The following is a 13,588-nucleotide window of genomic DNA, read 5'->3' on the forward strand; positions in this document are numbered from 1 at the left end:
CCGCGGGTCACCAGAGGTGTGAAGGGGATTCCTGGGTCAGGGCCCAGAGCAGCGGGGTGATGAGAACCTGCGGTTCGGACGCCTCAGTAACCCAGTTCAGGCCACCGTGGACCCGAGATGCTCTGGAGGGCGGGACTGAACACCTCGCACAGAGTGGCCGCTTTCGTTCATTCGTGACAGAGTTTTCACAGCCTTACCTGATTGAATTCTTAACTACTGACCTCGTAGTTAACTGTAAACCGTAGACGGATTAATTACTAGGCATTCAGTTCGGTCGCTCAGTCGTGTCCGACTCTGCGACCCATGGACTGCAGCACGCCAGGCCTCCCTGTCCACCGCCAAGTCACGGAGCTTGCTGAAACTCACATCCATCGAGTCGGTGATGCCATCCAACCATCTCATCCTCTTTCGTCCCCTTCTCCTCCTGCCTTCGCTCTTTCCCAGCATCAGGGTCTTATTCCAATGAGTTAGTTCTTCATAGAAGCAGAACTCATAAGCTCTGGGTTCTATCCTAGATTCTGTTGTCTGTAAAATCTAAACCTCCAACTTTCTTTGACAACAAAGAATCCAGGAAGATTGGGAAAACCACTGCTAGCTAGTACTTAATTACTTGTTTGTTGTTTAATCACTGAGTCATGTCGGACTCTCTTGCGACCCTATGGACTGTGGCCGGCCAGGCTCCTCTGTCTATGGAATTTCCCAGGCAAGAATACTGAAGTGGGTTGCCATGTCTTCCTTCAGGGGATCTTCCTGACCCATGGGTGGAACCCAGGTCTCCTGCATTGGCAGGCAGATTCTTTACCACAGAGACAGATCAAATAGAACCATAGGCTACAAGAAGTTGACCTGAAGTCACCTCGAGTTTTCCCAATTTTCCTGCCTTTGTTGTCAAAGAAAGCTGGAGGTTTAGATTTTACAGATGACAGAACCTAGGATAGAACCCAGAGCTTCTGACTCACAGGCTTTTTCCCTACTGCTCTCTCATTATGGATAAAGAAACTGCGGAAAAATCTGAACAGAGGGAGCACAGTAAGTCAGAGGATATGTGAGGGAAAGTGTTAGACTGTAGAAAAGCCTGAAACCCATCCTTACAAACTGGTACAAATTAGGATCTTAGTTCCCATGTTCTCATGCTGAGTTCTTTCTGCCTTTAAAAAAAGGGGGGTTAATAATTTTTGCTGCAGGTACCTCAGTGTGGAAGTGAGAGTCTACTTTCATAAATAATCATGGAAATTAAATACAATATATTTTATTTTAAAATTATCAAGATTGAATGTTTTACCAAGATACCTTGGAGACCTGTTCAACTTAGAATATTGTGTGCAGATGACTTTATTAGAAATAATAGCTAATATTTATTAAGCATTTACTATCTGCCAGGCACCGTGTTAAACATTTTGAACGTATTGTTTTGCTTACGTTCGGCAGCCATCGTATGTGGTAGATTTGCCCTCACTTTTATAAGTGAGGAAGCAGTGCTACAGAGAAGTTAAGCAACTTGCACAGGGTCACGTGCTAGTATTTGACTCATCAGGGTTTCAAACCCAGGTATCTGCTTCCAAAGTCAGTGCTCTTAACTAGTATTCTAACCCTGGGAAATGTTGATACAATGAAAAGTAAAGATTCACAAGCAGATGCCATTATTATTCATAATCTTCATGTTGACTTTTGTTTGGAAAGAAAAAAAGAAACAGGAAAAACAAACTCCCACTTAGTTTTTCCAACTTATTATTTCCAGATGAATTTATCCTTTGAATAAAGCAATTTGTTGTCTTCATTTCCTGTTTTGGACATTGTTTTGAATTTCACTGTCTCCTTTTTATGTCACTCACCTAGCTATGTCTTCTGTTTAGACACAATGCTTTGTTCTTAACAAATGTAAATCTGACATTTTGCAAGCAAGAATATTATTTTTTGGAAATGAGAATTATTAACTGTATCATACAAATTTATTGTTACCATGATTTTTAAAGATGATTGTGGTTTCTTTGAATTGTGCCCTTTCCAGATTTTGAAATATTTAATAATTTACCAGAGGTGTGAAACAGCAGGAGTATCAAAGGGAGCATTGCTAGAAGGACAGCTAGTGATTTCCATAGAAGCATTAAATTCTAAGCACCAAGCAAATACTCTTCACTGTGTAACAACTAGTAAGTGGAGGAAGAAAAAATATTAATTTCAATCTGTTTTGTCGTGTTTTATGTTATATTTTATTGAAAAGTTTCAATTAGTGTTTTATCATCTTCAGAATTATTCCATAATTAAACTTAAATTGTTCCATAATTAAACTTAAATTGTTCCATAATTAAACTTAAATGATTATGAAATAAGTATCTGGTAATAGATTTACAAATCTGTCATACAGGAAAGGTGAGTAGAATGACTTATCAGAAGATTATTTATTTTACTGGTTTAAATTCCGATTACTCAGAAACCATCTAACTTTTGCTCTTGGTTTTAACTTCCTTTTTCACAGCTAAATTACATTACATTGAATTTTATCTCTTTTATACCCAGCCTTTGGTAGTTGGAAAAGAACCAAAAAATGAAAAGAAATGAAATGATGAATGGTGCATACTTTGATGATTAATTTGAAAATATATGTTTCTTCCATTTGGCTCTTATTATTTTGTCATTTAATTTGCAGTTAATTTGAAAATATATGTTTCTTCCATTTGGCTCTTATTATTTTGTCATTTTTTGCCTGTATTCTTGGAAAGCTGATGCATTGAGTGGCCCTGATAACTAATTTTCTTGAATTTGTGAAGTGAAAACTTTTTTGTCTTGCTTTTTTGGTGTGTGTGTGTATAAGTTTATTGAAGGATATTTTGGAGTGAAGTTGTCCTGTTAGCCTTAGAGGAGTCACCCTGAGTCCCAGTTGAGACTGGATAGTAGGTTAGGCTCTATAAGACATTTCACACTTGAACTGAATGACCTGTCTTCTCTTTGTGTACCTAGCAGTAAACATCTTCAAGAGGGTGTGATAGTTTGGTTTGCTGTTAACTCTGTGTGAACTCCCTTCTGACTGGACAGAGTTTCCACCATTCCTGAGAGAGGTAGTTAGCTACACGGCGAGAGTGATGCTTTTCTGCATATGGTTGTATTAGCTTGTGCACTGATCATGATCCAATAAACTGCGGTCAGAGTGGCAGGGTGATTTCACTCCAAGTAAAGGACTTGAGCCACACAGCTTTTGGCAAGAAACTGAATTACATAGACATTTTGAGCCTAATGGACCGCTTCAGTCCATCTAGTATAAGGAGCATTTCTCTTCTGTTTATTCTCTCTGATCTTTATATTTTTATTCTTTTTGGCAGGAAGAAAGGTGATATGTGCTTGTTATGAAACATTATAACATTTTAGAAACATATTCTATGGATGGGAGCTTCCCTCATAGCTCAGTTGGTAGAGAATCCACCTGCAATGCAGGAGACTCCAGTTCGATTCCTGGGTTGGGAAGATCCACTGGAGAAGGGATAGGCTACCCACGCCAGTACTCTTGGGCTCTCCTTGTGGTTCAGCTGGTAAAGAATCTGCCCGAAGTACGGGAGACCTGGGTTTGATCCCTGGGTTGGGAAGATTCCCTGGAGAACGGAAAGGCTACTCACTCCAGTAGTCTGGCCTGGAGAATTCCATGGACTATATAGTCCATGGGATCGCAAAGAGTCAGACATGACTGAATGACTTTGACTTCACTTTGTATTATGGAAAGTGAGACTCTTCAGTAATCTTACCGCATGAGATAATGATTAACATGCAGTATATATTCTTCTAGATTTTTCTATGCATATGTTCAGAGTCTCTCAGCAAGCGGATAAAAAGCAGATTGCCAGCATTCTGGAATTTGAGAGATCGGGGGTGGGAGGTTGTATCTTAGCATTCAGTGTTTATGTTCACTCAGTCCATTTGTTTTTAATGTACAACTTAAGTTCCCAGCCCGTGCTTCTATCTTTTCACAGAATGACTTCTCCCCAACCCCTTACCAAATTTAGGAGGGACCAGTCCTTAGAAGGCTGAGTGGAGAAGGGAATTTAAAGATTTGCCTACTTCTTAAATTCATTTTTTCACCTGACTCCTTATTTTGGATCCCACCTCTACTTCCAGAGTTTCCTGATACTGCCAGTTTTTAGTTTGGGGGGATTTTTTTGTATATTTGGTATTGTTTCTTTACCTTTGCCTTTTTTGGCTTATAAGTCAGTTTTTTGGTTCTTAAGACCTAAATCCTTTCCCACTAGTTCTCTGGCTTTTCTGTTTCTATTTGGTTGGTGCAAATCTAATTGCAGTTTTGGACCATGAATTTTAAATCCTTACAACTAGGCTCAAACACATCTTTATTAATAGAAATCGGAACCATTACAATCAACAGATTTCTGCCAAATGAGAAATAAGTTTGTTTATTCCTATAGTGTAAAAATCTGTGCTTCAGGCTTCGATGAACTCTTGGAAAGCATTTTCTTCCTCCTGCTGGTTGTGGAGGCGTTTTCCCTGCAAAAACTTGTCAAGATGCTTGAAGAAGTGGTAGTTGATTGGCAAGAGGTCAGGTGAATATGGCAGCCCACTCCAGTACTCTTGCCTGGAGAATCCCATGGACAGAGGAGCCTGGTGGGCTGCAGTCCATGGGGTTGCGAAGAGTCGGACGTGACTGAGCGACTTCACTTTCACTTTTCACTTTCATGCACTGGAGAAGGCCCAGGGATGGCAGCCCTGTCTATGGGGTCGCACAGAGTTGGACACGACTGGAGCGACTTAGCAGCCTCAGGTGAATATGGTGGATGAGGCAAAATGTGGTGGTCCAGTCATTCACCTTTTGAAGTATTTGTTGTGAGACATGCAGTCAGGCGTTGTCGTGGAGAATTGGGCCCTTTTTGGTGACCAACGCGGGCTGCAGGTGTTGCAGTTTTCTGTGCATCTCATCGATTTGCTGAGCGTACTTCTCAGATGTAATGGTTTTTGCTGGGGTTCAGAAGGGTTTGTCCCAACCCAGGGATCAAACCAATGTCTCTTAACATCTCCTTCATTGACAGGCGGATTCTTTACCACTAGCACCACCTGGGAAGCCCCAGGAAAGCTGCAGTGGATCAGATCGCCAGCAGACCACCAGTGACCGAGACCTTTTTTTGTTGCAAGTTTAGCTTTGGGAAGTGCTTTGGAGCTTCTCAGTTCAGACACTGAGCTGGTTGTCATATAAAATCCAGTTTTCATTGCACATCACAATCTGATCGAGAAATGATTCATTGTTGCATAGAATAAGAGAAGACGACCCTTCAAAATGACAATTTTTTTGATTTTTGGTCAGCTCATGAAGCACCCACTTATCAAGCTTCTTCTTTGTTCCAATTTGCTTCAGATGCCAAGCAATCATAGAAAGGATGACATTGAGTTCTTTGGCAACTTCTGTAGTTGTAAGAGGATCAGCTTTGATGATGACTGTCAATTGGTTGTTGTCAACTTCTGATGGCCGGCTACTGTAGTCCTTTTCTTCAAGGCTCTTGTCTCCTTTGCAAAACTTCTTGAACCACCACTGCACAGTCCATTCGTTTGCAGTTCCTGGGTCACATGCATTGTTGATGTCGTGAGTTGTCTTCATTGCTTTACGATCCATTTTGAACTCAAGAAAATCGCTTGAATTTGCTTTTTGTCTAACATCATTTCCATAGTCTCAAATAAATATAAAATAAACAGCAAGTAATGTCATTAGGAAAAAACCAAACCAAGAAATGAGCATTAAAACAATGTATAACATAACTTCATTTATTTAAAAATGTATCCCAATATCAGATGGTAAAGAATCTGCCTGCAGTGCAGAAGACTCAGGTTGATTCCTGGGTCCAGAAGATTCCCTGGAGAAGGGAATGGCTACCAATCCAGTATTCTTGCCTGGAAAATTCTATGGACAGAGAAGCCTGGTGGGCTACATCTGTGGGGTCGCAAAGGATTGTTGGATATGACTGAGCGACTAACATTTTCACTTTTTTTTCTTTTCCAGTATCAAATGGCAACAATGCAAACCTGCAGTAGCTTTTGCACCAACCTAATACAATTTTATTAAAGTCATCTCTCTTATTCTGTATCTTTGTGGGTTTACTACTTCTAAAAATATTCCTTTTCTATTGTTTTATTGAGATTTCAGGAGAGAGTGAAAGTAGATATGTATGTTCAATCTGCCATCTTTATCTGAAAGTGAGTGATGTCATTGGCCTGAAATCTCTGATGATGAAGAATGACATATTCATTACCTAGTGTTGCTGTAACAAAGTACCACAAACTGGGTGGTTTAAAGTAAATTTATTCTCTTATAGTTATGAAGGCCAGAAGTCCACAGTCAAGACATCAGTAGGGTTGGTTCCTTCTGGAGGCTCTGAGGGAGAAATCGATTCCTTAGTTTCCTCCAGCCTTCTTGTAGTTGCCAACAAGGCCTTGGTGTTCCTTGACTTGCAGATATATTGCTCCAGCCTCCATCTCTGTCTTCATATAATGTTCTCCCTTGTGTATATGTGTCTTCACATGGCCTTCTTATAAGGACACCAGTTGGATTTAGAGCCACCTTAATCCAGTATGACTTCATCTTAACTTGATAACGTCTATGAAGGTCCTCACCCCACTCCAGTACTCTTGCCTGGAAAATCCTATGGACAGAGGAGCCTGGTAGGCTGTAGTCCATGGGGTCGCTAAGAGTCTGACACGACTGAGCGACTTCACTTTCACTTTTCACTTTTCACTTTCATGCACTGGAGAAGGAAATGGAAACCCACTCCAGTGTTCTTGCCTGGAGAATCCCAGGGACAGGGGAGCCTGGTGGGTTGCCGTCTATGGGGTCGCACAGAGTCGGACACAACTGAAGTGACTTAGCAGCAGTATGAAGACCCTATGTCCAAATAAGGTCATATTCACAAGTGTTGGGTCTTAGGTCTTCACAGTCTCTTTCAGAGGTACATAATGCAACTCACAGCAAATCAGAAAATTTTATTGCTGGAATGATCCATCTGTGAGAGGCTGAGAAATGACTATATATAATTTTTCCTATCATTGTTGAAGGCTTTAACAATTCCAGTGTTTTCCAAAATGTGTGTTACAGGATGTTTATATGAATTTTGAGAAAGGAGTTATGCAGTCATCTAAACTTGGGGGTTTCTGGTTAAAATCAAATGAATTTTGTCATTTTAGATCTCTGAACTTTTAATATACCAGCATGGACTGTGAATCTTTAAAAATGGGCTGTAGTTACATAGCATTTCCCAAACATATGTAACCTTGTAGTTTTTTTTTTTAATTATCTTTTTTTGTTTGTTTTTATAACCTGACTTTTAAAAAAAGTTTTCTTTATTTAATTTTTTGATGCTCTGGGTCTTCATTGCTGCGTGGGCTTTTCTCTAGTTGCAGAAAGCGGAGGTTACTCTCCAGTTGCAGTACACAGGCTTCTCATTGCATTGGCTTCTTTTGTTGTGGAGCATGGGCTCTAGGGTGTGCAGGCGTCAGTAATGAGCTCAGTAGTTGCAGCTGCCAGGCTCTAGAGCACAGGCTCAATAGGTGTGGAGCATAGGCTTAGTTGCTCCGAGCCAGGTGGGATTTTCCCAGATCAGGGATTGAACCTGTGTGTTCTGCATTGGCAGGTGGATTCTTTACCACTGAACCACCAGGGAAGCCCTTAAGTCATCTTCTGTTCTGTAAAGAGAATTTGGGCAATGTTGTTACTTAAAAATACCTGTTGTCATCTTTGCATTTGAAGGATAGCACTTTATTACTTTAGTACAGAAAGATTGGAAGCATAGCTGAAAATCTGTGAAGCAGGCAGGATGATTGTTTTCCCTGCACGTGTTCACCCCAGGTGATCTATTTCCAACAATTTGTTGATAGGATACTTGTTAAAACTAAGAAAGGATGTTAGAGGAAACAGTGTGAGATGTGCAGTTGAGAAGCATCATGGACACACTGTGGGACACACAGGTTGTGGTTTGTTTCTTGTAAACATTCTAGCTCCTCATTGATCTCCAGTGTCAGCCTGCCAGCAGCGTCCCAATCCCTGTCCCAGTGGCAAGTCACCTACTCCTTTAGGTCAGAACTAGTGTATGCCTGTGAAGAACACTAAGTTTAAAAATGCTTTTTGTTAAATTAAAAAACTGTTAAATTTTTGTTAAAGGAATTTTTCATTTAACTAAATTGAAATAGCCTCATGTATTAATGGCTAGTAGCTACTGTATTGGGCTTCCCAGGTGGCGCTAGTGATAAAAAACTAGCAGGAGGCTTAAGCCGCTGGATTTGATCCCTGGGTTGAGAAGATCCTTTGGAGGAGGGCACAGCAACCCACTCCAGTCTTCTCGCCTGGAGAATCCCATGGACAGAGGAGCCTGGTGGGCTGCAGTCCATACGGTTGCAAAGAGTTGGACATGACTGAGTGACTTAGCATGCCCGCACGCACAGCTACTGTATTGGACAGCACACATTTGGAGAATGATATTGCCTCTTACTCTAGATCTAGATTCTCAACCTTTTTTCCCTGCCAGAAGAATACATATTTCTTGAGGTATAGACACGTTTCCATTGGTTCTTACGGCAGTGATTCTTAGATTCTTAACTATGGGGTCACATCACTCTGGGGGAAGGCACGTTCTATTTGGGGAAAAAAGCATCCAGGTGGTTGAGATCTTCCCCACCCTCTTAGGGGCCTGTTTCCTCACTTACCCTCTTTCCCTGAAGAATTATTGTTCTAGGTGTTCTAATGTTCTGATTTAGAACTCTGCATACAGAAGATTCTTACCTGATAGTCTGGTAAGGAATAAATTTACTAAAGACTGAATTGGTTAAAAGAAAGACCAAAAATGTTAATTGAATCTTATACTGGAATATGACTTATTGGCATGAGATACTCTGGTTATTAGCCACAGTTTGCAGTCTTCCTGTGATTTTTTTTCTATCAGGAATAGTAATATCCAAGAGGCAGCCCTGGTATTTAATATGGGTAAAGGAGTTGCTGTTTGGTTCTCCTCTTGATGAAGTTATTCTGCCCCTGAACAGTTGGAGCCTCCAGTACTTCTTTGGTGCTTTTTGTTAGTTGTTGTTCAGTCACTAAGTCGTGGCCAACTCTTTTTGACCCCATGGACTGCAGCAAGCCAGGCTTCCCTGTCCTTCACTATCTCCCAATGTTTGCTCAGATTCATATCTATTGAGTCGGTGATGCCATCTAACCATCTTATCCTCTGCTGCCTCCTTCTCCTTTTGCCTTCAATCTTTCCCAGCATCAGGGTATTTTCCAATGAGTCAGCTCTTCGCCTCAGCTGACCAGAGTATTGGAGCTTCAGCTTCAGCCCTTCCAATGAACATTCAGGATTGATTTCCTTTCGGATTGACTGGTTTGATTTCCTTGCAATCCTAAGGGACCCTCAAGAGTCTTTTCCAGCACCACAATTTGAAAGCACCAGTTCTTCAGCATTCAGTCTTCTTTTGGTCCAACTCTCAACATCCATACTTGACTACTGGAAAAACTATAGCTTTGACTATATGGACCTTTGTCAACAAAGTGATATCTTTGCTTTTTAATACACTATCTAGGTTTGTTACAGCTTTTCTTGCAACGAGCAAGCGTCTTTTAATTTCACAGCTGCAGTCATTGTCTGCAATGACTTTGGAGCCCAAGAAAATCTGTCACGGTTTCCACTTTTCCCCCTTCTGTTTGCCATGAAATGGTGGGACCTGTAGGGAAAGAGCAAATTAGCCAAGAAAGCGATGAATTAGCCAAGAGAGCGATGGTCAAGCTCTCTCGCCCCATGGACTCTCATGCTCTCACCCCACGTTCTGTAAATACCTGGTTATGTAACAGCTGAGATCACTTGTAAGAGCTCTGTGCATGCACGTCACAATGTACCGGCTTGGCCACACAGGCCACTTTTGTTCTGTAAACATACATAAGCTCCACCTGAAACACCATTGTGTCCGCATTATGTCTGTGTTGTGGCTGAGTTACGGTGTGTCCACTGGGTCAACCATGAGCGACTACAGCATGTCTGCTGCTGCTATGGCTGCCGTGCCAGTCAGGAGAGAATAAACATGTCTGCAGTTCCTACGGCTCCTTGAGTTTTCTTGCAGCTTCCCGGCTCATGCCTCAGCGAACAGTGAGATACAGCAAGACAGGACCTGATGCCGGGATATTAGTTTTTTGAATATTCAGTTTTAACCAGCCTTTTCACTCCTCTTTCAGCCTCATCAAGAGGCTCTTTAGTTTCTCTTCACTTCCTGCCATTAGAGTGGTATCATCTGCATATCTGAGGTTGTTGATATTTCTCCCAGCAATCTTGATTCTAGCTTGTGAGTCATCCGGGCCAGCATTTTGCATGATGTACTCTGCAAAGAAGTTAAATAAGCAGGATGACAATACACAGCCTTGACGTACTCCTTTCTCAATTTTGAACCAGTCAGTTGTTCCATGTCCTGTTCTAACTGTTGCTTCTTGGCCCAAATATTAGTTTCTCAGGAGACAGATAAGGTGGTCTAATAGTCCTATGTCTATTAAGAATTTTCCACAGTTGTGATTCACACAAAAGCTTTAGTGTAGTCAGTGAAGCAGAAGTAGATGTTTTTTGGGAATTCCTCGCTTTCTCTATGATCTCTATGATGCTCATTATTAGTGACCAACTTTTAGATATTCTGTATCTATCAGCAGTGATTTCAGGCTCCCATATGATTCTTTAGATAAAATCCATTTAATTGCTTCATTTGTGATACTTTGTGTTCTGTTTCTTGCAGTTGCTGCTGCAGGAAGCATTGATGGTGGTTTGGTCCTCAAGAAGTTCCTTAAAGGTAAAGAATTATACCCAGCTTCCACAAGATTAAGTCTCTTCCAGTCAATAAATTTGGTATTTTCTGAAACAAACAATATATACTGAAAGATAGGGTTGTCAGATACAGCAAATAAAACTGACTCCCACTTACATTGGAATTTCAGATGAACAGTAAATACCTTTTTAGTATACATATGTTTTATGCAATAGTTTATCCTGTAGTTTATCTAGAATCCTACTGAAAGATGATCTATAAAATTGTATAGATACAGGAAAAAAAATGTCTAGGCTAAGGCAAGATACCTAGGTCACTGTTCTCTGAATACTTTCTGTACACCCTCAAGCAAAGTTTTCCCAGATATGAAATACAATCTTAAGTATTTGTTTCCATCTATCTCAGAGAAATAGTATATGGAAAATACTTTTACTATAAATCATTTTGGCCAGTTTTAACACTGTTTTACACATGTCAAAGTTGGTATGGTTTAGGCATTTTCAGTGACCTTGATTTTAGAAGTTTTTTTTCCTTTGACTTGAGAATAATCTACAACCAAAGTTCATGCATTAGTTTAAGGAGACCAGAATGATTTGAGAACCACTGTGCTTTCCTTTTTATCTTTTCTGGCTGTGTGGTTTGTAACTATTATCCAATGGGCCTGTCTTTTCCTGAGTGCTAAATTTACAACTTTTACAAAATAATTTTTTAAAAGAAACTCTTCCCAATTAAATTTGAAGTATGAGTAGATTGTAGTGTTTTTTTAAACTTATGTTGTCTTTCTTTAAGAAAATATGCCATGTATTAAATGTAGAAACAACCAAAAAGCTACATTAGAAGGGTATAATGTTATAAAATAAATGTTTGTGAAATGTATCACCATTGGACTTTTTAAAATGGCATGGTTTCTTAATGCTTTTTAAAATACAATCAATTTAAAATTTTAATTTATACCTAGATTTCCAGTAATTCAATTGCTAAAACCAAAGTACCTGCCTTTATCTTGGTCATATCAAAGAAAAAAAAATATAAAGACATAAACATATAGGAAACATTCTGCCTTTTGAAATTCTTTTTTGAAGTAATTTTTAGTTTAACCATGGGGATTTTAAAGTGCTTGTTTGTTAATTTCAGGGTCATCAGGTGTATTCCCACTTGCCTTTGAAATTTTCTTGGCCCTCTGAATCTATTGATATTTTCCACCTGTCTGTACCCTGGATCTCTAATAGACTTCAGCTTTTTGCTCTGTGGTTTTAATTTGTTTATATTCTGCTTGATGTGCACACATTTAAAAGCAGTAATTATTAAGGAAATGTAATAAAAAAATAAATTGAGATTTTTGTTCTTCACTCTATAGGAGATATTCTGTGGGAGCTTGGGTAGATTTTTCTCCCTGTAGTGACAATCAAAATGATGATTTATTGAGTACTTACTGTTTACTTAGCTATGTGCTTGACATAGAGGGGTTACACTGGTAAACATGATATATTTGGTTTCTCCCCTTAATCCCACATTTAAGATATCTTAATTATTTAATTATACTGCCTTCCAAAGCCAATGCCTGGAAGAAAGAGAGGACTGGCTTACTGTCCTGGAGAGTTTGCTGCAATTCTAAGACTTTTAGGAAATCTAAATTCAACTTTAAGAATCATGAATTGACTGCCTCAAAATCATCCAGTCCATTTATCAGTCTTTTAGTTCTCTGCTTTTTTGGATTATGCCATTGAGATGATGCAAAGAGTGGAAAGATCATTCTTAATGCTGCTGCTCCATTTAAGTGTGTGAAAGTGCTTTGAAAGAAATGAAAATTCATAAAAATAAAAGAGAATATGTCATTAACACCAGAGAGGAGAAAGACTGTTTCCTGCAACATAAACCTGAATGGCACGAGTGGTTAGATCATACATAATGTATGATCTTTGACTAATCTTTGACTAATATTTGTGAAAGTGCTTTGAAAAAAGTGAAGAGCCATCTAAGTACAAGGAAATGGTTTTATGGTAATTGTTAACACTCGGGAGAAGGTGTTGAGTATAGTTTATGGAATAACCATCTATTTATTATGCTAATACAAACTTTAGACAGTTTGTGTCTTTTTTATTTAAATTTGTTATTTTAACAAATTTTGTGCATATTTATTTAAACTATTTTCATATCCTTGTGATAAAGTTGAGGTGGCTAACGTTTGTATAAAAAGGAAGCACTGCACATCAAGTACACAATAAAAGTTGAGTCATTTGCTCACCGTCATCACATTTAGTGGCCAACTGTAGCCTGTCTTCTCTGCAGCTGTTAGGCCTCATAATATTAGCTTCCACTCGATAATGCTATTTATTCTTACTAATTAGTAACAAAAATAACTCAGTGAAGCTCACAAAGGAAATGGTCTAAGATTAAGATTTGAATCCCTTAGCTCTCTGGTTTATGTACCATTAATTATGCCTTTATTACTATTGTTATTTAACATTACTATAACATTAGCAAACTGCTTTAAATTGGTCCTTTCACAAATCTTTTCACTATTAATTAACTTCATCAGTATGTCTCTGGTGGCTGATGGATTAACCATCAGATTTCCTGGTGATAAAGAATCACATACCTGTACAAAATTAATAGTATGCCTCCGAATTCAATTTGTTAGCTGTTAAATCCTTTTCATTGCTCAGATGATTTCTTTCAGTGTCCAAAAATAAGGTCTTCCCTCTCTCTAGGGGAACTTTTTCTCTGGCTCTTGAATACATTAGATCAATTCCTATACAAACAGGCTCCTATTTCTGGGTGTTTTCTTTATGCTGGATTAATAAACAACAGATGAGATGAT

At 39.3% G+C, this 13,588-nt stretch overlaps 1 protein-coding gene across 8 annotated transcripts in view; it reads left to right on the forward strand.

The window, feature by feature from the left end:
* Window positions 1-13,588, forward strand: part of RCE1 (Ras converting CAAX endopeptidase 1) — an 89,630-nt gene that overhangs the window by 600 nt on the left and 75,442 nt on the right. For 4 of the 8 annotated variants that reach the window (XM_070782457.1, XM_070782459.1, XM_070782458.1 and 1 more), the window contains exons 2-3: window positions 2,009-2,150; window positions 10,738-10,791. In XM_070782457.1, the coding sequence (XP_070638558.1) occupies window positions 2,009-2,150; window positions 10,738-10,791 (196 nt within the window). Of the gene's footprint in view, window positions 1-2,008; window positions 2,151-10,737; window positions 10,792-13,588 lie in introns of those variants that run through there. The other 4 variants (XM_070782462.1, XM_070782464.1, XM_070782461.1 and 1 more) reach the window with 2 other exon arrangements.

Source organism: Bos indicus, chromosome 29 (genome assembly GCF_029378745.1).
Source record: "Bos indicus isolate NIAB-ARS_2022 breed Sahiwal x Tharparkar chromosome 29, NIAB-ARS_B.indTharparkar_mat_pri_1.0, whole genome shotgun sequence".
Classification (NCBI taxonomy): domain Eukaryota; kingdom Metazoa; phylum Chordata; class Mammalia; order Artiodactyla; family Bovidae; genus Bos; species Bos indicus.